This window comes from Pecten maximus, chromosome 7 (assembly GCF_902652985.1).
Source record: "Pecten maximus chromosome 7, xPecMax1.1, whole genome shotgun sequence".
Classification (NCBI taxonomy): domain Eukaryota; kingdom Metazoa; phylum Mollusca; class Bivalvia; order Pectinida; family Pectinidae; genus Pecten; species Pecten maximus.
In genome coordinates, this window is record NC_047021.1 from 38,808,471 (window position 1) to 38,835,866 (window position 27,396).

A 27,396-nucleotide genomic window follows, 5' to 3' on the forward strand; every position below is an offset into this window, starting at 1 on the left:
TAATGTAACCCACGCTACGGATGGTGTGACACTTGGATATTAAAACCGAAGCTACATGTACATGTATGTATCTATATAAACTTCAAAATTATCATCAGGACTTATCATTCCACTGTTTGCACTCATACCGTTATTACCATCTTTGGCTAATACTCAGTTAGACTTTAACTTTATTAGGAATAGGTTATGAGAAAGATGTACACCATTAACATCGGGACAGACTCTTCACCGTCTTCCCGGGGACCAACATCAAGGGATGCTTTTCCATTTCACCCAATGCAACGACGACACTATAGGAGACTGGTTCGCCGAGCACCTGTATTGCCACTTGTACCACTACACCAAGTAGAAGACGTAAGAGGACATCCAGGAAGCTGACCTACACATTGACGTTACGCCATTCACAGACTATGTTGTTGACCAGTGGATAGAGGGAGACAGTTGGGAACCACTACGACAACGACGGACCTGAAGGACGACCAACCACTTAGAAGCCTGGCACGGGAAACTCAAAAAGATTGTACACCATACACATCCTAACATCTTCACAATTATACGGACATTCAATGACATACAGCCAGGCTACTAATGAGATAACTAGACTTCAACGTTGCGCTGGACCCCGACCCAGGAAATACAGAAACATTGACACTCGCCTTTTCCTTCAGAAACAGAGACTGGAGAACCATATAATATCCTACACCGACACAGCCTCCGAATTTCTTCACTTAGGTTGTACTGATGTAACATATTGGACAAGGTTGTACTGATGTAACATGGACAAGGGTGTACTGATGTAACATATTGGACAAGGTTGTACTGATGTAACATGGACAAGGTTGTACTGATGTAACATGGACAAGGTTGTACTGATGTAACATGGACAAGGTTGTACTGATGTAACATGGACAGTGCTTTATCCTATTTGTATTTTACTACACTGTGATGATAAATTTGTAGATTTGTTCCAACTGTGTACATGTATACATGTATTTGCATGCCTGTTACAGTTTTCTGTGTATATTCATTGATTTCAATTTTGTCCGTTGTATAACATTATATTATATAAACATAATGTAAGATTCTAATAGTCCTACCAAAATATGTGATATTATATTAACATGTAATATTCTATGATTATAATACTGATATTTCAAACTGTGTATCTTTAAATTAGCATACATGTACATTTCTAGTGCTCTATATAATTAAGATTCTAATGATGTTATTCCTATCAAAATGTGTTAATTTACATTAACGTGTATAACTGTAGTTCTCAATTTATAATAAAGATTCTGATAATGTTGTTTTCAAATTATGAAAAGATATATTAACTTGCAGAATTATAATGTTCTTACTTTTTGTATAACTTATCTATATCAATGTGATTAATACTATATTATAGAATTTTTCAAATTGATATGCTTGTGTTTTGGTTTTCTTTAGTTGTCAAATGATTCCTACAGGTAAAATATCTTGGTAAATACAGAACATGTATGAAACAGACTATAATTACCCTCCCTTTGATGTCTCTGCCTATTGTTCTAAATATGTAGGCGTTCAGGGAACACGCCGTTTATAATACCTTTATTAAAATACATTACAAATTGAGCAAATAAATATAACATTACAGATTAATTACAACATTTCCTAAAACATATAATGATAATTTAAAATACAAATTGTACACTACTAGTCTACAGTAGGTCGGTGTTATTCAACTCCCAAGGCATGGAATAATCATTACAGCTGTTGAGTAACATTCAGTTTATACCTCACGTGGAATAAACTTTTAATCCGTTTTGATTGGTTGATCTTTGACCGGGACTATTTTTTGATCACGTGGTTCAATGCTGCACAATGTCCTGGAAATGATAACGTTAGATATTTTTCAAAAGTTACAAAAAAACACTCGCTAAAGCTGGTGTTTTTGTAACTTTTGAAAAATAACTAACTCGGGTGAAAGAAATACCGTATACAACAGCCACTCGTTGTGTAACCTCTATTTATCAAACTGATATGCAGTGAAAATATAAGATTTTGCAGTTTTTAATTTGACCAATCAGAGCGAACCTTTGCATTCACCTCATTAAAACTTATATTACCGATATTTCCAATCGAAGCGAAGAGAGATAAATGGGTTATTTTGCTGTATTTCTTAAATATATTCAGACAAGTTTTTGACAAAATTACTCGCTTGACGTTAGCTTTTGATGCACAGAAATATCCGATTACAGCAACGTATAAAGGGACGCAACTCGTACAGTTCAACAAATAGACGACCGCGGATCAGAGAGAAAAATAATGTTGATAAAGCATACGATCTCTCTCGTATGATGGCCGTTTTAGCGATTTCTAATGATAATGCAGCGTGGAATTTAAATGGTCACATAACCGCGTTGCGTTCTAACGTAAAAGGGTAAGTGTGCTGGGTTTTTTTGCGGCGGTGCATAGTTTGCTATCGTAAATTGAGTTTTGTTTGGGGATAGTAAGCCACATTAACGCAAATAATTTTCCGTTGTAAATCAAATATCGTTATAGATCTGGGAAGAATTAAAATCAACAACTGAATCCAGTCTGTCTTTACGTAAATTTAAAATCTTTTTTTTTGTCTCAAGACCAAATCAATCCATAATCCAACGAGATCACCCGGCCCATGTTCCTTAATTAATTAGACATATTTGTTAATACAATGATTGATATATATATATGTCCACATGTCCGCTCGAAACTAGACAAATTTTATCTGATTTTAACTTTGAAAATAAAACATGTTAGAATATTGTTTGGCCCTAAATGACCCTAGTTGTCGATGGGCCGTAAAACATAAACAAACAAACTAGATCCCTTTTTTGTGCATATCTATACTTACAATATATTTCGTCATTGACCATATGATGGGAATAATTAAGTCTCCACGCGGTTGGTACATCACCACGCGGTTGGTACATGTATACGTAGATCCAAGATTAGTTATACATGTATAATCAGAAGGGGGGAATGTTGTGTTAAAGTCAAATTGAGGAGAAATTGAAATATCTATTTCTGAATAGTATTTATATAAGCAAAATAATGTAGTTGCATGTCTGTCTAGCTTTTAAGATAGACACCAGCATGACCATGTACAATCCAGCTTCAAAATATTTACACACCTATTCATATAATAAGGTCAAATACAATTGTCAAAGAGATTATTTAAACTATTTTTTCTTTTGCCTTCTGTTATCTCCCCTTTATTGACATCTTAAGTCAACAGGTGACTATATATATAACTGCAGGGTCCCACAATGTATATGGCTGCCAAGTTTAGACGATAAAGTGAGCCTGCTTAAACCCGTGTAAATATGGCGGGCAGGGCGGAGCAGGCCTTCTCTCCAGACTTTACCAATACTCTACGGAGGCCCGGGGGTGGGAAACGTCTGGACCTCCCCGCCCAGAGATGTACGACATGTGTAAGTATTTATATATACATATTGCGTACACCGGTTTGTATACGAGTTCATGGTCTGATGAATCTTAATTCTGTATATGTACAATGTATATATGTATATGGCAATGATTTTCCGCGCCTTTAGATAATAGTTTATCGTTATATTGACTTTATATGTGTTCTTGTCAACAATATCTTAGAATTCTGAAACATTTGACAATTTGATTATCAGAATATATCGGAAATAAGACTGTGGACAGAAATAGATTTCTATATTTAAGTCTCTGATGTAACTTTTCTATATATAATGTACATGCAATCTATACCTACATTAGAAACATCACATGTTCCCATAGACATTTACTTGTACTGAACTCTGTACTCAAACAAACGGTAAGATTTTTTATACGACAGGCCTTTATAAATAGTTCAATGAATTGATAAACACAATATCTGTTTGTGTATCGCAGAACCTTTGTACATGTACATGTTGTGTTGGTTTTTTTTTTTTTTTTTATTTTTGGTTTTTGGTTTTTGTTGTTGTTTAAAAAAAAAATTTAAGCTGATGACTCATGTATTATGATATGCAGGAAAATAGGAATAAATAAATTGGTTTATTCAACATGAAGTAACGTGCAGGCTTCATATTTGTTTAAATGAAATAAAAAATGAGTTTATGAATTTCCGGATTTCCCGAAAGTTGGTCTACACGGGCAAAAGGGTAACTTTACTTGCAGCAAAAATGGTACCTAGCAGACGAGGTAAGCTAGCAGAAAATCATATAAATTATGAATATATATCCAAACAATACTCCTTATGCCATTAGGATAGAGATGTCTGATTTCAGAAAAAAAAATGTGTAGGGAACTGTTTTTGATATGGACCTCAAAACGCTCGATTATATGTCCTTAACTAAGATGAGATATTTATGTTTTTATTGTTTTTCCTTCAGGGTCGTGTGTTGAACGTGATCGTTGCTGTGTTTACAATCATAATAGTTACAGTAAGTACCAAGACAGATTTGACCTTAAACAGGAGGCCAAGGGGCCGCGGTGGCCGAGTGATTAAGGTGTCCCGACACTTTATCACTTGCCCTCCACCTCTGGGTCGCGAGTTCGAAACCTACGTTGGGCAGTTGCCAGGTACTGAACGTAGGCCGGTGGTTTTATCCAGGTACTCCGGCTTTCCTCCACCTCCAAAACCTGGCACGTCCTTAAATGACCCTGGCTGTAAACAAAAACAAACCAAACAAACCAAACCAAGAAGCGAATATACGCTTATGAAAGGCCGTTAACTGCTATTGCTAATGCTAAGTGTAAATAGTCTATATTTAAATGATTTTTTTTCGGAGTTATCCGCCCTTGTCACAAATTGGTTGGACTGCCTGGGATTCGAACCGTGGTTTTCTGAATATGAGACAGTCTTAAGAATGCAAATCAAGTGTGCCCATATTCACTCTGTGAGAGGTGGGCCGTTTTTTGACTCTGTCACAACATCTAGGTAAGTTCTGTCAAGGTCTAGAAATGATTATGTGACTCTACCATAGTTGGAAACCGACAGGACTCCTTGTTGATTCTTAAAAACGACAAAACAGGGTCTCGTGAGTTTCTGACATTAGGTCTTGGCGGAATTGGCCGAGATGTTTCGATTGATTTCGGCTTATTAAAGAGAGATCATCGATCAAGATAAAAAAAACGAGTTGGGATTCTCTAGTACTTGCATTTACCTGTTGATGACAAATAACTAATTGCAAGAATTATTTCCACTGTTTTAGGAAACCCTGATCAGTGCATTCCTATTTCCAAGATGGCCACCAGAGGGAAACAACGTGTTTTTTGCAGTTACGATAGTTTTGATATGCGCTTCCCATATTATTCAGGTAAGTTTACAACACAATCGTGATTTGATCTCACCTGGGATAGTTTCATATGTTAAAAAAATAGCAACCTAACAAAAAATCCAGAACTTGAACTTTCGAATTAATTAAAAGACACGCCTTTTCGGATTTTGGTCAAGAGAGATCAGGACGGTGATTTTTTTTTTTTTTTTTTTTTTTACATATACTTATCCGTGATGCTCTATGTGTTGTAGATTTACTGGTACAGACAAGGTGATGTGGAACCCAGATTTAGGAGAATCGTCATTTACAACGCTTTCACTATCAGTTTACTATGCGTGTGTGGTAACTTTTATATGCACGGCTTTGGAGTAGGAAACACGTGTGGGAAAGATAACTAGAGTTGTCGCCCCTACACAGCTATTGAATGTTAGATTCAGACTGAACCTCAGAAGATAACGTCCCTTCTCAGACAAAGGCTTTGTCCGACACAAGAAAAGTAGGAAGGGCGCTTCTGCAAAAAGTCCAACATGAGGAATTTCTATTTTATTTTCCTTGCGCATGCTTTGTCTGAAACGAGGAATCTTGGGAGACTATGAAAGCTTGCCTTGCACGGGCAAGCTTCGGACAAAATTAATATCAAGATCTGTCCATCTACACTGCACGAGTAAAGCTTTGTCCAACACGAGAAATCTCGGGACATATGTCTTAACTTGTACAGCTTTGCTCAACGCAAGAAATCTCGAGATATATCTTAACTTGTAAAGCTTTGTCCAACACGAGAAATCTCGGGATGTATCTCTTAACTTGTAAAGATTTGTCCAACACGAGTGATTTCAGGATAAATCGTTTTTATAAGGTAAAGCTTTGTCCAATACGAGAAATTTCTCAATCGTCACATACATGACATACATGACGATTTCCAGTTTGCATATTTAACAGCGGAGGCATAACAGTCTCACTCATGATGTATTCATTCCTATTTTTCGTCTTGTCGGATGCCCTGTTGATAAGGACTTCTTCAAATTGTGTGGGAAAACGACGCATATTATAATTTTGCAAGTAATCAAACGAACACATTCAGTTACCTTGAACCATAAAACTACAAGGATGGATATAGATAAAAAATTAAAAAGATATTATGTCTAATTGAATGAAACGTGATGTTAAATTTACACAAAGTTGTAATTTAATAGTCTCGTTCTAAACGAGCGTTTACTTTTGAAGTATTTTCATCTTGTTTCGTGTATCTATTAGCAGAATCCCTATATCGTCTATCTGACAAAACCATTGTTCCAATAAATATCTCGTCTGTCACGTCCGTGATTGAATTACCTATACACCCCCATTGTAATACCTGCATATTGTAACATGTTTTATCCATTTGATATTGGTAGTACGATCATGGTTGTGGATTTCTTGTGATACGTAATTTAACCTGTCTCCCACGTGATCTATATCCATGGTGATTTGTTGTTTCCGTTATACAAATGTATATGTTTTGCAAATATAATTTAATTCCGTGTATATGTGTGATTGGTGCCATTGGGGTGTGTTCCATGGCGATTTGTTGTTTCTCATTTGTATATTCGTAAATAAAATTTTAATTGAACACAAAAAAAGTCCGGGTTGTTACATGGACAAAACTCACCAAGACAATTATCATTAAATCCAACGTCCGGTCCGTCATCGCGTTAAAATTAGAAATGTGGAAGATTTTGTAAAATTTAAAAAAAAAAAAAAAAAAAAAAGGGGGGGGGGGCTCCTTTCCTCAGAGTCAAACCAGAATGACCTTTCGTGTTGACCTTTTCGTGGAATATTCAAAGTGGGTAGTTCCATTAGTGCACACGGTGTGTTAACAAAACATATTCATTAGGAATTCTACTGTGACCAGCAGGGTGCTGTTTTGGATCATTCGTTTTTGTTACAATTTTATATTGACAACACAGGGATTGTATCATTTATTTTTGGTGTATGGTTTACACGTATTCAAGTAACTATGTGATCAATTGTTCACATGTTAACAGTTTTGTCGCTAAATTTAGCCTCCAGTATAAATACAAATGATGCAGCTGATGATAAGGTTTGTTACATTATAAACAACTAACGGATATACATGTATATATACAAAGTACATATTTTCCCTAAATGACTATGGACTTTTCTGTAATCAATATGCTAATCAAAGTTCAACACGACAGGTCATTCTGGTCGGACTATTTTTTTTTATAACAATTTGACATCATGACTGTAGGCCTAATACCGAACATAATACTGACTGCTTTAACCAGAGACGCATATATATGGCAAGCCGTTTTAACATTTAATCCCATTTCCTCTTAAGGTAAAATATGCTTCAAATTTATTTCACTTAAGTGAAATACTTTTTACCTTAATGTTAAAAGACTTTTTTTTGCATTATGTTTTATTTCACTTAAGTGAAAAAGAATTTCACTTAAGTGAAATGAATTTTATTCATCTTAAGGGAAAATCTTTTTCACTTAAGTGAAATAAAACATAATGCAAATGCTGCTGTTGAGTAAATCGGACACCCACTCTCATGAATCAGATATGGACTAGTCCATCTATTGACCAAGCATTGGGTGTTTAATTTCTGACCAATTCGAGACCTTTTCTCTATTTCATTTGTTGTTAGTAAAATCAATACTATTTCCCATATGATTTACTTTCACTTATGTTTTAATTCCATTAAATATATGTTTTATTTATTTCCCTTATGATAAGTGATAAGAACGTATCAAAGTTAAAGTTTACTCACGCTGTTTCTTAGTTGACAGGTCCAAGGGGTTCGTTTCATTATACCATGGGGTGGATAGGAGGACAGAGTGACTTTATGGACATATGGTCAGTTTTATTAACCTTAAAATGAAAAGAATTTCACTTAAGGGACAAGTATTTTGCATTATGTCTGCACATAAATTTTTTTCACTTAAGTGAAATTCTTTTTGTCTTAAGGGATATTAACATTTATTTGCATTATGTGTTATTTCACTTAAGTGAAAAAGAATTTCACTTAAGTGATATTATTTCACCTTAACAAGTCTCTGCTTTAACAAAACAATATTACTCAGACATAGCATGTCATGCCTAGAAGAATAACAATTAATAAGCCCAGCTATTTATTTATTTATTTTTCAGCAGCATAAAAATGCTGACAAGTGCTATCTTATTGGCTAGTTTGACTTCAATGTTGTATTTCGAAGCGAAGTCTCAAAGAGTCAGGTAAACCCCAATCGTGACATCTCGGATAAGTTTCCGGCAATCCTCAGAAATCGTTCATGAACTACTTTCCAGTTGTCGCTAAAAGCATTAGACACATGCATATGGAAAGTATAAGTGTTCGTCTATAAGTTTTATTGACTACAATCATGGTTTATTATTAATATGATGATGTGTATTGAATGTAGCACGTATATTGTGCTCTCATATGTTACGACATCACACGACCCATTTACGGCAACGTGTAAGAATTAGAAACATCAAGTGTTCCTGTCTTCCCTGAAACACCATCATGAATATTCGATGTGCACAGGTAAATGCAGTATCAACGAACCTGGCATTTGTGTCTTAAAGTAGTGTATTATATAAGGATTGTTAGACACACCTCATTGATATCCGATATATATAAATAATTCGCTGCGGAAGTCCCCCCCCCCCCCCCCCCCCCCCCCAAACACATTCCATACACGCGGCAAGTTACAATCACATGTATACTAGCCATGTTTGTCAATACACCGATGATATTGTTACCATGGTAAAATACTAGCCACAATATACCTCTTGGCTATACATTACATATGTACGGACTACGATTATAATATACTGATTGTAATGTAAGATGAGACTAGGCCATATGACCAGAACAGACATGTTTTAGCCTGTGACTTGCGTCTTGCTGTTGTAAAAGTAGCGAATATAAGGTCACCTTTCTAGCTCAGCCTAACGAGAATTTCACTTAGCTCAGTCGGTAGATCGGCAGACAGTAAGTCAAGGGCCGCTGACCCCTGGTGGAGACACACTACTCGCTTTCCTGTTACGCTATAATGTATACTATAGCCTCGTCTGCCAATACACAAATTATATTATGTTGTGCTGACCTATAGGTGTAATGTTAGATAGTATCAGGTCTCTTTCTAGCTCAGGCTAGCTGGAATAAACATCTAGAGAGCAAGAGGTCATTAGTTCGAGTCCCAGCATAGGCAGGTACCTGGAGTACATTGAACTGTTCCCTTGGTCCCAACCGTGTCCTTATATATTCTTTGTAAATTAATCTCAGATAACTTCGAATTCAGCCTCAGCCAGCAATTGTTTACCTTGTCCCACATGGCTGCGTAGGCCCCGGAGTACTAGTGCTTTGTAAATCTTGCTCCTATGTTTATACATGTACAGGTGTTGTGTCAAGACTCCTCTGATAAATTGATTACCCCATATTCTTCAAACTAATAACACAGTCTTTAGCAGTCCGAGTTAGCGTCGTTTTACTGTATATGTATCGCTATATTGTTCCATTGTAATCCATGTTCAGCTCTCTGACCTCTATTGGCCCTAATTAGGAGGAGCTGGTTCTAATCCATGTCCAGCTCTCTGACCTCTATTGGCCCTAAGGAGGAGCTGGTTCTAATCCATGTCCAGCTCTCTGACCTCTATTGGCCCTAAAGAGGAACTGGTTCTAATCCATGTTCAGCTGTCTGACCTCTATTGGCCCTAAGGAGGAGCTGGTTCTAATCCATGTCCAGCTCTCTGACCTCTATTGGCCCTAAAGAGGAGCTGGTTCTAATTCCTTTTCAGCTCTCTGACCCCTATTGTAATTTGGCGCTGAGATGGAGCTTGTATTCCATTTCCTATGAGATTGATAAATTCATCAACAAATAAAATCTTATATGAAATAAAAACTTGTGTAAAGTCTTCTATTCCCAATATTAATGTACCTATGAAATTGAAACTACATGAGTTAATTTGTTTTTTCATTTGATGGTTACAGCCCGAGGACCTGATGAACATGCAGCATTGTAATCTGCTGTGTTTACCAGAAAACTATCAGATGAAGTACTACTTTTATCACGGACTCTCATGGCCACAGGTAAAAATTAAACCATAGCTTTGAATTAGAAAGCCCAATTTATTAAATATTCAGCTCAATTCTTTCTGTCTTTTAAAAGTGTTTAAATCTGCAAATATGATATTTTTCAGTGTCAAGTGAAAATTTTGAAATAGAGAAATAAAAGATTGATGGAGATCTAGAAGATAAGTTTGTGAAAAAAGAAATCTTTAAAACATATATATGTATTTGTTTCAGTTATCTTATGTAGCAGAAGATGAAGGTGGTAAAATTGTTGGCTATGTTCTGGCAAAGATGTAAGTATCAAAACTGGTGAAAAATGTTCTGATGCATAGTCAAATTTTAAGCAGCTTGAATGTAATTATTTAAAATATTTTTCCCGACTTTATTTCAAGGGGGTTTTTAGGGCCGATAATGGGCTCATTTCGAAACTTATTTCAATTCTAAGCCTAATCCCCAGTATAAGTAGTCTACTACTGAAAATTCCTTCCAAATTCACTAATTTTCTTCCCAAAATGGAGCTGCTCAAAAAGGTGCCATCCAAAATAAGTGTAAAAAAGCCCTGTGTTCAGAATTATACAAATCACTAACCATCTCTTCTGTGACATTGTATTTCTGTGACGTTGACTGTATCTTCTGTGACGTTGACTGTATCTTCTGTGACGTTGACTGTATCTTCTGTGACGTTGACTGTATCTTCTGTGACGTTGACTGTATCTTCTGTGACATTGACTGTATCTTCTGTGACGTTGACTCTATATATCTTCTGTACCGTTGACTGTATCTTCTGTGATGTTGACTATATCTTCTGTGACGTTGATCTATCTTCTGTGACATTGTATTTCTGTGGTGTTGACTGTATTTCTGTACCGTTGACTGTATCTTCTGTGACATTGTATTTCTGTGACGTTGACTCTATCTTCTGTACCGTTGACTGTATCTTCTGTGACGTTGACTATCTTCTGTGACATTGGCTGTATCTTCTGTGACATTGTATTTCTGTGACATTGACTGTATCTTCTGTGACATTGACTGTATCTGTGACTTTTACTGTATCTTCTGTGACGTTGACTTATCTTCTGTGACATTGACTGTATCTTCTGTGACATTGTATTTCTGTGACATTGACTGTATCTTCTGTGACATTGACTGTATCTTCTGTGACATTGTATTTCTGTAACGTTGACTGCATCTTCTGTGACATTATATTTCTGTGACATTGACTGTATCTTCTGTGACGTGATTATCTGTACTGTTGCCTTTATGTTTTCTGTGACAGGGAGGAAGACCCAGAGGACTCCGTACCACATGGACATATCACATCCTTGGTAAGAAATTGTTGTTTAAATCTGGCATAAAACAAAGAAAGTGGGGAGTAGGAGTTTACTATCATGTGATTAAGATTGTGGAATTAGTTTTCAGGGAAAAGTTATGATTTTCATTCTGTTTATTTTTGTTGGAGTTACGTAATTCCACTCCTTTGATGATATCTTTATGTATTGTTTTTCCTGGGTTTAGAACTTTACTTTTGATACTTGATTCATGTAATCAGTAATTACAAGGTGTGTTCGTGCAATAATTATGTAGTTATGTCCCTTTGATCACATGCTCATATCTAGTTGATGCTTCGTTATTAAGATGTATAATAAATGTATTTATATGCCAAATTTTAGATAAAAGATTTTATTACTAGTTGAAAACCAAGGCATGGTTAAAAACAGCAGCACTAAAATGTTCTCCGATTCCTTATATGGTAGGTTTATCTTATGAGTTTAATTGTTAATTGTATGCTTCTAATTCCACTACAGGCAGTGAAGCGATCCCACAGAAGGCTAGGACTGGCTAAGAAGTTGATGGACCAGGCTTCTCGAGCGATGGTGGAGTGTTTTGATGCTCAGTATGTCTCCTTGCATGTGAGGAAAAGCAACAGGGCAGCCCTACATCTCTATACCAACACATTGGGCTTCTCGTGAGTAAAGCATTTCTGATGGTGACACATGTGATTCTCTTTTGTTGAATGGTATATATATATATATACACATACATAATGCTGTAATTATGGCATTCAATGAGGATTGTTTTCTAAGACACTGTACTAAAAATCTGACAAAGTGCGATTGCGTTGTTATAAATCATTTTTCATTTAAGAAATAATTGTTATTTTTTGTTGTTCACTGGTGTATGAACGGCATTTTTTGACAGATATTTTAAATGACGCGCATCAGCGCGTCATGTTGAAATATCTGTCAAAAAATGCCGTTCATACACCAGTGAACAACAAAAAATAACAATTATTTCTTATATTTACATTTCAAAACTATTTTTCAACGTAATCTTTGAAAAAAATCATAAGAAACAGTATTCTACGTTCGTTCTACGTTCGTTATACGTAGTGACGAAACAGCTGAATGATCGATGTAACAGATAGTCAAGTACACAAGTACACAAAATATAGTTCCACACAAATTCATTATTTTAATCATCATGAAAGAAAAATATTTAAATATTGTCTTCAATTTTACAATTATTAACAAGTTTTGAAGTTGATAAAACATGATTTCATGTGTAATCAAACACGATTTTATATTCACACTTCTGCATTCTCAATGTTGACGTTGGCACCGTCAACAATGTACTGTATGTATTCATACGCGGCAGGTTAATTGTTCACCTAGCAATGAACGCTAATTTTGTTAGTACCTTCATATAGAGAACACACAGTGGAAATGTAAATATTTTAATTTGATTGGAAAATATTGACTTTTTCAAAAGTATTTGGTAATACATATTAAAATGTTATAAGATGCGGAGGAATGCTAATTGTAATATAGTAGCTGTTGTATTATGCAGAGGTTTTCCTTAGCACAGAAAATGTATTACGTAAAGCAGCAGTAATATTGATGCTTTAAATAAGACATTTATACACAGGAATGATCTTGCTAGGGGTAATGATTATTAGTCCCCTACCAGTGAAACCTGTACGTACGTAACATCGATGTTTGTCAGCACTCTAGCAGCTTCATTTCTTGAGGGATTGGATCAAACATCACACAATTACAAAGGACCATATATTTCAGACAAGTTTGAATTTCGGGGATGTTCTGGCAAGGTCAAGGTCACCTTCAGTCCAAGTTTCTTTAAAAACCATTACAGTGTAATCATTGGCAGGGCTGGTAGGGGACATGTATTACTTAAGTAATACTCAGTATTCTTGTTTTTTTTCTGTTAAAATGATGTTTTTTTTCTCTGTTCTAGAATCAGTGAAATAGAACCGAAGTATTATGCAGACGGAGAAGATGCTTACGCTATGAGGAAAGATCTGACTGAGATTAAGGATCAGGTGATTAACACATTTTTTTGTGTGCTGGTATTTAATTTGGCTTCCAGTTCTTCTGGCTGTGTTGGTGTTTCTGTGTCTAAGATGCAGGAAACCTGCGTCAGGGAAAGCCCTGCTGGAGATAGAAAATTTTGGTATTTTAATGGAATATGTTGGTTGGCACAGTGGTAACACACTTGCCTTTCACCTAGATGGGCATGGTTTGATTTCTGATCAGTCGCAAAAAAGGGTATGGGGTCACCTGCCCAACTATGTGGGTTCCTCAGGGTACTCCGGTTTATTCTCACAGTGAGACCCTTCAAACACTTCCATCCGGTCCAATAAGCTTGATTAATATTTTTTCGATTTAACTTGTTCGCAATTAATGTAAAATGAATAAAGTTTATATTTCCTTACATCTGTCTGATTAAAATCATCTGTTCATGGCTCCATTGAGGCGTAGTACGAAGTCAATGGAGCTATGAACAGATGATTTTAATCAGATTGTCCTTACATGAATCAAATTCAAATGTTTTTCCACAAAACTCTAGTAGTTGTAAAATGATAAGTTACCTCCCCTTGTCAACTGACTACTAAGGTACTTAACAAAACTCTGAGGGTGTACATCACACAACACCTAAAATGTGATTGGTGTATGATTATGTTAGACCTCAAACATCTTATTTGTCCAAATGACTATTTGACTCTAAAATGGTGTGTGGAAAAAAACTAATTGTAGTTTACGAAATTTTTAATTAAAAACATTAGCCTGTCAGTATTGCCATGGCTATAGTTGATATTCATCCATGGATAAGCCCTTTCTTTATGTAACATAAAATTGTTACCTAGTTTTAAAATGGAAGCTATCATCATGTCAAAGGTCACGTAGCTCTAGTCACATTTGAAGAGTTCCAACTTACTCCCTAGTACTACAGCTGTGTAGCTGGATGTAAAATCCCAAATCGTAATGTCTCATTTGTCTTTTTAGCATGGACTTCGACAACTACAGCCTGAAAGCATAACAGCATCCTGAGCTTCCTGATTCTTTGATAGCGGCTCTAGTCCATGTAGGGGTTGATGACATAAACTCTGTTTTCAAAAGACTACAAACTACAAGTGTCATTGATCAAAGGACAATGTGACAGGACTGGTGAAAAGAATTTGTAAATTTCAGGAGTGTGGAAAGTGAACACTTAGTCCCTTCATGAAGACAGATGATGGTGCATTGAGAAAGAGCAGGAGATAGAACAAAAAAGTCAGAAATATATTAATAAGATGAGTGAGAGAAAGACAAATAAGTCAGAAATATATGAATAAGATGAGCAAGAGAAAGACTAAGAGAGAAAGAAAGATGACAATAGCTAGAGAGAAGAAAGGTGATGGAGAGAGGAAAGTGTGCAAACTAGATAATAAGAAGAGGTTAGGGAGAGCAAATGGATGAGAGAAAGATGAAAATAGAGAGAGCAAGAGAGGAGATAGTGATAGAGAGAAAGTTGTAAGAGTGAGCAAAACACAAAACCACAGAATGAACTAGTTTTTCCTGATATTAAATCATGAGCTTTTGTATGAATTATACCTCCACCTGTTGGTACAGATCAGATTATTGATAACCATAGGTTATTGTTTGTTGTGGACCTTGTTATTACCTGTGTAAATGTGATGACAGGTATAAGGAAAATGTTTTCATAGGATTACAGAAGAATAGTTCAAAATTAAAATTTTTGCCACTCTTAAATGAACATTAGAGAGAGTTCAAAGATATTACTGAGACAGTTTCTTGTTTGACAATGCTGTATATGTTGTAAATACTTCTGAAAAGTTATATTTTGTCGCTGAATTTGAGGATACAATTTCTTGAAAGCAACATTAGAATGTATTATGGTCCGTTTTCTTCATAATTACATGTTTTTTGCTTAAATTTTTCAGTTAAAGCGCAAAATATTGAATCATTCAAAAAAAATTAATACAATAAGTCATTGTATTGTATGTTTTGTTCTATTACACCAGAAATAATATTTTCCGTAGAGAATATTCTGACTCAGCCAATGTGTACTTATTTATAGTTTGCAAAATGTTTGTATGACATTGTACAAATGTGGACTGAATCATTAAATTATGTGCTTCTGATCTTTGAAATAAAGAGATATAATGAGCTCTTGTATTTTGTTGTTCAAACCCAAGACATTACCAATAACAATAGATCTTGTAATAAGGATTTTTATCGCTGAAATAAGGCTGTGCTACCGGCTGCTCCATTCAAGATGCCTGAATGGTATGTCTTTACTATATTTCTGGCTTGGTGATGTGATTGGGTGATCACAAGTTCGAAGCTAGAGTCAAAAATTGTTTTCCTTCATTATTTGTTTAAATGTTATATATCTAATTAACACGGTGCATCATATGAATTTAGTGTTGTTGATCCAAAGGTTAAGAGTGTACTGTGTCTAGCATAAAATACTTGAACAATTAGTATACATATATATATATGTACATTGTGATCCTGGTGTTCTCGTTATCTAAAAGATGATTTGTTACCATGATCATATCAGGAATTCAGCTGTTGATCAGTACAACATCAAAACATCACTGCCAGTATGCTAGACAATTTTGTGACATACATTGTAGATCCAGAATTCAAAGCCCGTTGGGGTGGGAAGAGTCAATATTGTCTTCCTTTTGTCATTTGGGTTCCTGTTATACATATATACCATGTATGTAGGTTCATAGAACAAAATGTGGAATGATACAAGTTATATGTACCTTATCTCTCGATGACCGATGATCTTGTTATTTAGAAAAATTCTTTGTAGGATCATTAAACATGACTTGCATATTTATTTAGTTTATTTCTAAAAATCTTGAAATTCAGATATCTTGTAAATTTGATACTGATTTTTGGAATCTGATTTAATGAACAAGAAATGTTATGAAGATTTAACAGTTTAATAAGCAGAACCAGTAACAACAATGTCGTGTTATATATTTTTATTGCAGATTTTGAACAGAATGATCCAGCACAATTTAAAAGGTGATAAACAGATGATGATCCGTTTCAACTTTCTCTTGGGTGATAATTACATTATCCATTTGGACAAAATGATTGGTAATAATGCTATCAGTTATAAACTGAAATTAATAATATCAAAGCTATGGCTGACGGCATATCCAGACAAAGCTGGTACAAACACAAATCTGGGATGTGGCTTAGCACCAAAGGCAAGGGTTATCTCCCCTACTGGGATTGTCTCCCTTGTGACACTGAGATGCTATATGTTGGGTATTCTACATAAGCTATGAAACAATCAGTAATTAATGTTTTCTTTAAAAAAATGTGTTACTACTGTTATTAAAAAAAACTCTTTAAAAATCTTATTTCTGAACAATTAAATTATCCATTGGGAAAACAAAGACTGTTCTTCCATAAAAAATAATAAATAAAATAGACTAGCATAATATACTGCATATAATATGATTATTTGAATACATTACAGATTTATGTACAAAGTGTGAGGTATTACTAGAAAATATTTTGATGTGAACAGATTCTGTGAACACAATAATATTGACATATATTATCAATATTTCTCACTGGCATAAATGATTAAACCATCAAATAAAATGGGGTTTTAAAATTGCAGATCCCATCTGTTTTGACAAATACTGTATAGTTTGTTTAAGACATCAGATATGAATTGGAGTGAAATATCACAGCACTTATAACATCTTTGATACAAATCTGCTACAAAAAAATATGAAAGAATGTAGAATTTTTGAAAAGTCGTGTACTCAAATTATTTTTCAAATCATTAAAATATTGTTCTTTTTCTTAAATCTTGCTTTAAAATTACCTCAGTGGATTTACATCTTTATAATTTAGTTTTTTTAAAACATATAATAAGATAAATCAAAGTTCTAGAAACTTGTCATAATTTCATTCGTAAAAACTGGAATTAACCTTCATATATTGGTTTTGCATTATAAAAGAGAAGAAACAATTTTAAAAGTACAAAATAATAATGTTGCAGATGCTGGAATCCTTCATTGAAAGGTCTCCGATTACTCAACGATGACCCAATGAAGTAAATAGTGATAATTTCTCTCTCAGCACAAATAGGACGTCTGGACAAATGTACAAAAACTGGAACAGACGTGTCACAAACATTCATACACCTAGTGTCTTTATCAATGGCTCTTTATACAAATTTTCTAGGCGTTCTACAACCTTCATACAATAATCCAAGTTCAACCCCTATAAGGGCATGTTTACTGATATACAAATATATATATTTATAATTGTTTACTAATAATATCATCAGCAACACAAGAATGGTTCAGTGATACAGATTTGGAATGAGGAGTTCCACTGATGAGAAGTTCCATTTACGTAATCATTATACTAGCGTTTTTAATTTACACCACAAATTTTCATTACTTAATAGCTATCACTTCCAAGTGTATTTTTTTTACAAATAATACAAATATTTTTTTGTAATGTGATTATAATGGTTTGAGACAACAACATAGGTTTGAATTAATGTACATTGGTCCGTAGTGACCAACAGTTCCCAGAACCACGAAAGATCCAATCAGACCTCTCTGGTTCCGTACCGATGTCCTTATCACGTGATTGGACATTTTCTGGTTCCTACACCGAAATATCCATCACATAGTGAATGAAAATTCAACAAATAAATGTTGAAGGTCCTTGTACTTCCGTTATCGTGTAATTCCTCATCGTGGAGCGGTTTCTCCGTGTGACGTCTTGGCTGACCTTGACCCTGGCGATGAGGAAGGAAGGAAGTTCTTTGGTATGGTAGATACAGGAGGCTGTTGCTATGGCGTTCCTGTCAGCACTGCAAAAGCAAGAGAAGATGGGTGAAATGGAGTGAAGAGATTGGCAACTTTACCATTCCTCTATCTTTGGAAAGCATTGTGTAAAGCATGGAGCGTTCTTCTAGCAAGTGACACAAATTCCGTACCCATCACCTTGAAATTAACATAATTGCATTTTAAAGTTTTCAAACTATGAAATGAAATTTATAAATTACGTCAACTGTTTTGTCTCGACTGTCTCTCTGAACTCTATGCAGACCAGAGAATTGATTCAGGAATGATAATTCAAAGTGATGTGGTTCAGATCTCTGGTGAACATTCCATGTTTTACCTCAGGCCCTCTCTTGCAGCTGTTTAACACAGCCAGGCTTTGTCATGGATGCCCGCTACATGAAGTATCATTGTACTGGCATGTCGTTAAGTGTCATTTCTAATCATCACCAATTTAGAAGCATCACCTTTAGAAGCATCATGCTGAACAATGCTGCTAACAGGCTTAAGTGCATACAACAATGGATAAGTGCATACACATATACATACATATTAGGAATTCAACCCGCCTCAATGATATGGCCATTGGTCACAATTACATTTAAAACATGTACCGATTTTACAACAAACTCTCCATATTTCACAAACATTTCTATGATTTGCTCATACTCGGATAGAAGTCATCGTTATAAACAGCCCAGGTTCCTAACAGGTTTTAAAAGTTTTCTGGGTCATTTATTTTTTTAGATTTTAATTGTTTTAAGATTTCATATTATGAATCTTTTTTATCACAAATTCAACCATGATTAGAACTTTCCTAAAATTTAAAAGTTTTTAATTTTGATTCCAACTGAGCTCATAAATACGTATACTGACTCATGAAAACATACTGGTCATTGCCAATTTAAATGATTATAGATCGAAGATCCCCTGGAGGTAAATTATCAACCAAAATGTTTGTGTAATATAGTGATACACTTGTATTGTATATTGACACCTACTACACAACAATCAGATAGTGCATTGAGAAGTTTGTCTCATTTTGCAAAAATAAATATACATGTACTGTATATATATAATATAACTACACTTTGTTATATATATCTAATTATAAGCACATGGTGTCATATGCACTATGTATTGTTGATCTGAAGGTAAAGATTTTAATGTCGTAGCTTTACTGTGTTTGATATATAACTACATTTATATATATATAACCTACAGAGAAAAATCTCCAGGACAGATTCTCAAGGAACCCCAACTAATCCTACAATGTTATTATATGTTGTGGTTCTTCTACTCAGCTTCAGGAGGATACCTAAGGTATATATATACCAAGTCCTCTTAGATAAGGTAGTAAACAAATGAAAAGGAAGAAACGACACTCCTCTTCTTTTTTCATTTGATAACTACACTTACTTCATAAATTATAATTATTCTTGAAATATTCTCCATTAAAAACAAACATTGGTAAATACCCCATATTTATTCACCAATAAGCCCATCCCATGTCTGTTAATGAGCCCACCCCATGTATGTAAATGAGCCCACCCCATGTCTGTTCATGAGCCCTCCCCATGTCTGTTAATGAGCCCACCCCATGTCTGTTCATGAGCCCTCCCCATGTCTGTTGATGAGCCCACCCCATGTATGTAAATGAGCCCTCCCCATGTCTGTTGATGAGCCCTCCCCATGTCTGTTCATGAGCCCACCCCATGTCTGTTCATGAGCCCTCCCCATGTCTGTGCATGAGCCCACCCCATGTCTGTTAATGAGCCCTCCCCATGTCTGTTGATGAGCCCTCCCCATGTCTGTTGATGAGCCCTCCCCATGTCTGTTAATGAGCCCTCCCCATGTTTGTTGATGAGCCCTCCCCATGTCTGTTACTGAGCCTTACCCATGTCTGTTAATGAGCCCTCCCCATGTCTGTTGATGAGCCCTCCCAATGTCTGTTAATGAGCCCTCCCCATGTCTGTTGAGCCCTCCCCATGTCTGTTAATGAGCCCTCCCCATGTCTGTTGATGAGCCCTCCCCATGTCTGTTAATAAGCCCTCCCCATGTCTGTTAATGAGCCTAACCCACGTCTGTTAATGAGCCCTCCCCATGTCTGTTAATGAGCCTAACCCATGTCTGTTGATGAGCCCACCCCATGTCTGTTAATGAGCCCTCCCCATGTCTGTTCATGAGCCTTCCTCATGTCTGTTAATAAGCCCTCCCCATGTCTGTTAATGAGCCCTCCCCATGTCTGTTAATGAGCCCACCCCATGTATGTAAATGAGCCCACCCCATGTCTGTTAATGAGCCCACCCCATGTCTGTTACTGAGCCCAACCCATGTCTGTTACTGAGCCCACCCCATGTCTGTTAATGAGCCCACCCCATGTCTGTTAATGAGCCCAACCCATGTCTGTTAATGAACCCATCCCATGTCTGTTACTGAGCCCACCCCATGTCTGTTACTGAGCCCACCCCATGTCTGTTCATGAGCCTATTCCATGTCTGTTGATGAGCCCAACCCATGTCTGTTAATGACCTTGCCCCATGTCTGTTAATGAGCCCACCCCATGTATGTAAATGAGCCCACCCCATGTCTGTTACTGAGCCCTCCCCATGTCTGTTAATGAGCCCTTCCCATGTCTGTTGATGAGCCCACCCCATGTCTGTTGATGAGCCCACCCCATGTCTGTTGATGAGCCCTCCCCATGTCTGTTAATGAGCCCAACCCATGTCTGTTAATGAGCCTACTACATGTCTGTTAATGAGCCTACTACATGTCTGTTAATGAGCCTACTACATGTCTGTTAATGAGCCCACCCCATGTCTGTTAATGAGCCCACCCCATGTCTGTTAATGAGCCCACCCCATGTATGTTAATGAACCCTTCCCATGTCTGTTAATGAGCCTACTACATGTCTGTTAATGAGCCCAACCCATGTCTGTTAATGAGCCCATCCCATGTCTGTTAATGAGCCCACCCCATGTCTGTTAATGAGCCCACCCCATGTCTGTTAATGAGCCCATCCCATGTCTGTTAATGAGCCCACCCCATGTCTGTTAATGAGCCCACCCCATGTCTGTTAATGAGCCCATCCCATGTCTGTAAATGAGCCCACCCCATGTCTGTTAATGAGCCCAACCCATGTCTGTTAATGAGCCCACCCCATGTCTGTTAATGAGCCCAACCCATGTCTGTTAATGAGCCCACCCCATGTCTGTTACTGAGCCCTCCCCATGTCTGTTGATGAGCCCTCCCCATGTTTGTTAATGAGCCCAACCCATGTCTGTTAATGAGCCCAACCCATGTCTGTTAATGAGCCCACCCCATGTCTGTTAATGAGCCCACCCCATGTTTTTTAATAAACCTACCCCATGTCTTAATAAGCTTAACCCATGTATATTGAAATTCAGTAAAATTGCTAACAAATGATAATTTAATTTATCAAACCAGCCCAAACCTTGACAAATGAACCGGGGCTTATCAGAGGAATACATTTTTTTTTTGGCTTTGAAAATTATCCCTCCACATTCTATGATATCAATTTGTGATGTGTTAAAAATAGTGAAACTGGCATCACAAATACATACTCATTAAATCTAGTCAAGTATATCACAATGTCTATATAAAAAAAATATCTGTCAATTCTAAACATCCTAATTGGACTATTGAAATATGGAGTCAGAGCCTTTAACACTTTAACAGCACAAACAGAAAACAAACCAAATATCTTTGGCTATATGACCAAATATGGTATCACAAAATTTATGTTCTAAAATTAAATAAACCATTAAACAAGCTATACTAAAGCATTATAATATTTGTCTCCATTTACTGTATACATGCCATTATCAATTAGTTTAAATCAAATGATGCTATAAGAAGATACAAGTTCACATGAAATCAGTCCAGAAATATATTTTCCAAAGGCATTCATGCATGCGTTGAACAAATTAGAACATAGCTGTATAAACAGAACATGAAATTTTGTATAATTTTATGAGTTTGTGACATACCTGATATATTGTTTTAGGAGGATTTTGTGAGCAAGATGTCTAAATAAAACAAGTTTTGTGGATGACATGTATGACATATATATTACATTTTCAAATTCGCTGACAGAGCACCGACTGTCTGACACTCCCCTTTCCCCTAGCTATCCTCATGATCCCATAATCCCAGACCCCCACGACCATTACAACCTCAATCTAACTATAGTCTTTTTGCCTAATTGTTCCTACCTCACCCCCATGTTCTCCCTCCCTATTAACATTCCCTGACCCATTAACCCCCTCATTTACCCCCATCAGTCCCCTCATCCCCATACTCTAACTATCCTGTAGACATCTACCCCACCCCTACTAAATGGCAATAGTCCCCCATTGGAAAACCTCGGGACTGGCCACCAGACCCTAAGTTGTTTTTTCTTTTTAGAATTGCCAAGTTAAATTCTAATACTTGATTATCTCCCCCTAGTTTGAAACTTAGGATCAGACATATCCTAGAGACCAAAATCAGACAGCTCAATTTTATTTATGATAATTTTAATATTCTAGAGACAGGGGGCCAAAAACCTCTCTGCCAGCACAGGTCCTCCAACCCCCCCCCCCCCCCCCCCCCCCCCCCCCCCTTCCCCAATGTATGTACATTGTTTATGATATATATATTTAGTTATGTACAAGTTCTCATTTGTAATGCATTATATTGATTTACAATCTGAATGCAAAATAGTTACTGCTGTACCGAACTCATTGATTTCTCTATACTTTATGAACATGATTCAGAAAGCTTAGCCAAGTTTGAATGAGGTCATCAGCTAACATCTTGAGTTTACAGTCATCTCATGATCTGGAAATTTTACTATTTTCCATTGATGGACTTGACATGTTCCATTTTATTTCATAGCTCAAAATGTTTTGAAACGTCAGTGTTCTTAGATCTATATACAAAAAGTATATTGATTGAGTTCCAGGTCAGTATCTTTGTATACAGTATACAAAATACTGCTACCATGCAAGGGTGGATACTAGTTGATGTGTGCATATAACTAGAAGTAAATCATCAAGCTAGTAGATGATTGACAATGACTCAGAGGACCGATAATTGACAATGACTCAGAGGACTGATGATTTATGACTCAGAGGACAGATGATTGACTATGACTCATAGGACCGATGATTGACAATGACTCAGTGGACTGATGATTGATATTGACTCAAAGGACTGATGATTGACAAGGACTCAGAGGAACGATGATTGAAAATGACTCAGAGGACCGATGATTGACAAGGACTCAGAGGACCAATAATTGACAATGACTCAGAGGAAAGATGATTGACTATGACTCATAGGACCGATGATTGACAATGACTCAGAGGACTGATGATTGATATTGACTCAAAGGACTGATGATAGACAATGACTCAGAGGACAGATCATTGACAATGACTCAGAGGACCAATAATTGACAATGACTCAGAGGACTGATGATTGACAATGACTCAGAGGACAGATGATTGACAATGACTCAGAGGACAGATGATTGACAATGACTCAGATGACTGATGATTGATATTGACTCAGAGGAATGATGATTGACAATGACTCAGATGACCGATAATTGATATTGACTTAAAGGATTGATGATTGACTATGAATCAGAGGACTGATGATTGACAATGAATCAGAGGACTGATGATTGACAATGACTCAGAGGAATGATGATTGACAATGACTCAGAGGACCGATAATTGATATTGACTCAAAGGATTGATGATTGACTATGAATCAGAGGACTGATGATTGACAATGAATCAGAGGACTGATGATTGACAATGACTCAGAGGACTGATGATTGACAATGACTCAGAGGAACGATGATTAACAAGGACTCAGAGGAACGATGATTGACAATGACTCAGAGGACAGATGATTGACAAATGAATCAGAGGACCGATAATTGATATTGACTCAAAGGACTGATGATTGACTATGAATCAGAGGACTGATGATTGACAATGACTCAGAAGACTGATGATTGACAATGACTCAGAGGAATAATGGTTGATATTGACTCAGAGGAACGATGATTAACAAGGACTCAGAGGAACGATGATTGACAAATGAATCAGAGGACCGATAATTGATATTGACTCAAAGGACTGATGATTGACTATGAATCAGAGGACTGATGATTGACAATGACTCAGAAGACTGATGATTGACAATGACTCAGAGGAATAATGGTTGATATTGACTCAGAGGAACGATGATTAACAAGGACTCAGAGGAACGATGATTGACAATGACTCAGATGACTGATGATTGACAATGACTCAGAGGAATGATTGACATTGACTCAGAGGACTGATGATAATGACAATGACTCAGAGGAACGATGATTGACATTGACTCAGATTTGATGATTGATAATGACTCAGAGGACTGATGATTGACAATGACTCAGAGGACTGATGATTGACTATGACTCAGAGGACTGATGATTGACAATGACTCAGAGGAATGATGATTGACAATGACTCAGAGGACCGATAATTGATATTGACTCAAAGGATTGATGATTGACTATGAATCAGAGGACTGATGATTGACAATGAATCAGAGGACTGATGATTGACAATGACTCAGAGGACTGATGATTGACAATGACTCAGAGGAACGATGATTAACAAGGACTCAGAGGAACGATGATTGACAATGACTCAGAGGACAGATGATTGACAAATGAATCAGAGGACCGATAATTGATATTGACTCAAAGGACTGATGATTGACTATGAATCAGAGGACTGATGATTGACAATGACTCAGAAGACTGATGATTGACAATGACTCAGAGGAATAATGGTTGATATTGACTCAGAGGAACGATGATTAACAAGGACTCAGAGGAACGATGATTGACAATGACTCAGATGACTGATGATTGACAATGACTCAGAGGAATGATTGACATTGACTCAGAGGACTGATGATAATGACAATGACTCAGAGGAACGATGATTGACATTGACTCAGATTTGATGATTGATAATGACTCAGAGGACTGATGATTGACAATGACTCAGAGGACTGATGATTGACTATGACTCAGAGGACTGATGATTGACAATGACTCAGAGGACTGATGATTGACAATGACTCAGAGGAATGATGATTAACAATGACTCAGAGGACCGATAATTGATATTGACTCAAAGTACTGATGATTGACTATGAATCAGAGGACTGATGATTGACAATGAATCAGAGGACTGATGATTGACAAGGACTCAGAGGAACGATGATTAACAATGACTCAGAGGACAGATGATTGACAATGACTCAGAGGAACGATGATTGACAATGACTCAGAGGACTGATGATTGACAATGACTCAGAGGACAGATGATTGATATTGACTCAGAGGAACGATGATTGATATTGACTCAGAGGGCCGATTATTGACAATGACTCAGAGGACTAATGATTGATATTGACTCAGAGGAACGTTGATTGACAAAGACTCAGAGGAACGATGATTGACAATGACTCAGAGGAATGATGATTGACAATGACTCAAAGGAATGATGATTGACATTGACTCAGAGGAACGATGATTGACAAGGACTCAGAGGACAGATGATTTACAATGACTCATGATCAGAGGACTGATGATTGACAATGACTCAGAGGAGCAATGATTGACAATGACTCAGAGGACAGATGATTGACAAGGACTCAGAGGAACGATGATTGACAAGGACTCAGAGGAACGATGATTGACAAGGACTCAGAGGACTGATGATTGACAATGACTCAGAGGAACGATGATTGACAATGACTCAGAGGAACGATGATTGACAATGACTCGGAGGACTGATGATTGACAATGACTCAGAGGACAGATGATTGATATTGACTCAGAGGAACGATGATTGATATTGACTCAGAGGGCCGATGATTGAGAATGACTCAGAGGACTGATGATTGGTATTGACTCAGAGGAACGATGATTGACAAGGACTCAGAGGACTGATGATTGACAAGGACTCAGAGGACTGATGATTGACAAGGACTCAGAGGAACGATGATTGACAAGGACTCAGAGGAACGATGATTGACAAGGACTCAGAGGAACGATGATTGACAATGACCCAGAGGAACGATGATTGACAATGACTCAGAGGACTGATGATTGACAATGACTCAGAGGACAGATGATTGATATTGACTCAGAGGAACGATGATTGATATTGACTCAGAGGGCCGATGATTGACAATGACTCAGAGGACTAATGATTGATATTGACTCAGAGGAACGATGATTGACAAGGACTCAGAGGAACGATGATTGACAAGGACTCAGAGGAACGATGATTGACAATGACTCAGAGGAATGATGATTGACATTGACTCAGAGGAACGATGATTGACAAGGACTCAGAGGACAGATGATTTACAATGACTCATGATCAGAGGACTGATGATTGACAATGACTCAGAGGAGCAATGATTGACAATGACTCAGAGGACAGATGATTGACAAGGACTCAGAGGAACGATGATTGACAAGGACTCAGAGGAACGATGATTGACAAGGACTCAGAGGAACGATGATTGACAAGGACTCAGAGGAACGATGATTGACAATGACTCAGAGGACTGATGATTGACAATGACTCAGAGGACAGATGATTGATATTGACTCAGAGGAACGATGATTGATATTGACTCAGAGGGCCGATGATTGACAATGACTCAGAGGACTAATGATTGATATTGACTCAGAGGAACGATGATTGACAAGGACTCAGAGGAACGATGATTGACAATGACTCAGAGGAATGATGATTTACAATGACTCATGATCAGAGGACTGATGATTGACAATGACTCAGAGGAGCAATGATTGA

General features: G+C 36.8%; 3 protein-coding genes across 7 annotated transcripts in view; 2 read left to right on the forward strand and 1 right to left on the reverse strand.

Annotated features, from left to right (window-relative positions):
- The first annotated feature begins 3,248 nt into the window (after window positions 1-3,248).
- On the forward strand, window positions 3,249-6,908 carry LOC117330795 (transmembrane protein 243-like). Its single transcript, XM_033889283.1, has 4 exons — window positions 3,249-3,452; window positions 4,383-4,433; window positions 5,205-5,309; window positions 5,522-6,908. Exons 1-4 carry the CDS (start codon window positions 3,345-3,347, stop codon window positions 5,666-5,668), a joined length of 411 nt encoding a protein of 136 aa, XP_033745174.1. The 5' UTR covers window positions 3,249-3,344; the 3' UTR covers window positions 5,669-6,908.
- Window positions 6,909-8,692: 1,784 nt separating this feature from the next.
- On the forward strand, window positions 8,693-15,816 carry LOC117330796 (N-alpha-acetyltransferase 10-like). Of its 2 annotated transcripts, none has more exons than XM_033889284.1 (7): window positions 8,693-8,820; window positions 10,270-10,368; window positions 10,585-10,643; window positions 11,621-11,675; window positions 12,156-12,316; window positions 13,603-13,687; window positions 14,652-15,816. In XM_033889284.1, the coding sequence occupies exons 1-7, from the start codon at window positions 8,800-8,802 to the stop codon at window positions 14,694-14,696; spliced, it is 525 nt and encodes a 174-aa protein (XP_033745175.1). In that variant the 5' UTR covers window positions 8,693-8,799; the 3' UTR covers window positions 14,697-15,816. The 2 variants fall into 2 exon arrangements, with proteins under 2 accessions (XP_033745175.1, XP_033745176.1); XM_033889285.1 differs by having other exon boundaries at window positions 11,627-11,675.
- An 817-nt stretch (window positions 15,817-16,633) lies between these two features.
- The window catches only part of LOC117330797 (protein bicaudal D-like), a 31,679-nt gene continuing 20,916 nt past the window's right edge, over window positions 16,634-27,396 (reverse strand). For 3 of the 4 annotated variants that reach the window (XM_033889288.1, XM_033889287.1, XM_033889286.1), the window contains one exon: window positions 16,634-18,516. In XM_033889288.1, coding sequence (XP_033745179.1) covers window positions 18,511-18,516 — 6 coding nt within the window. In that variant the 3' untranslated portion in view covers window positions 16,634-18,510. The remainder of the gene's footprint in view (window positions 18,517-27,396) is intronic. The other variant, XR_004533406.1, reaches the window with a different exon arrangement.

Excerpts from the sequence above, each read along its gene's own strand:
- LOC117330796 (XM_033889284.1), top strand. The coding sequence starts at position 8,800 with ATGAATATTCGATGTGCACAG. Across the intron at positions 10,369-10,584 it reads ACGGACTCTCATGGCCACAG|TTATCTTATGTAGCAGAAGA; the intron begins GTAAAAATTAAA and ends TATTTGTTTCAG. Across the intron at positions 10,644-11,620 it reads GGCTATGTTCTGGCAAAGAT|TGACAGGGAGGAAGACCCAG; the intron begins GTAAGTATCAAA and ends TTATGTTTTCTG.
- LOC117330795 (XM_033889283.1), top strand. The coding sequence starts at position 3,345 with ATGGCGGGCAGGGCGGAGCAGGCCTTCTCTCCAGACTTTACCAATACT. Across the intron at positions 3,453-4,382 it reads CCCAGAGATGTACGACATGT|GGTCGTGTGTTGAACGTGAT; the intron begins GTAAGTATTTAT and ends TTTTTCCTTCAG. Across the intron at positions 5,310-5,521 it reads GCGCTTCCCATATTATTCAG|ATTTACTGGTACAGACAAGG; the intron begins GTAAGTTTACAA and ends TATGTGTTGTAG.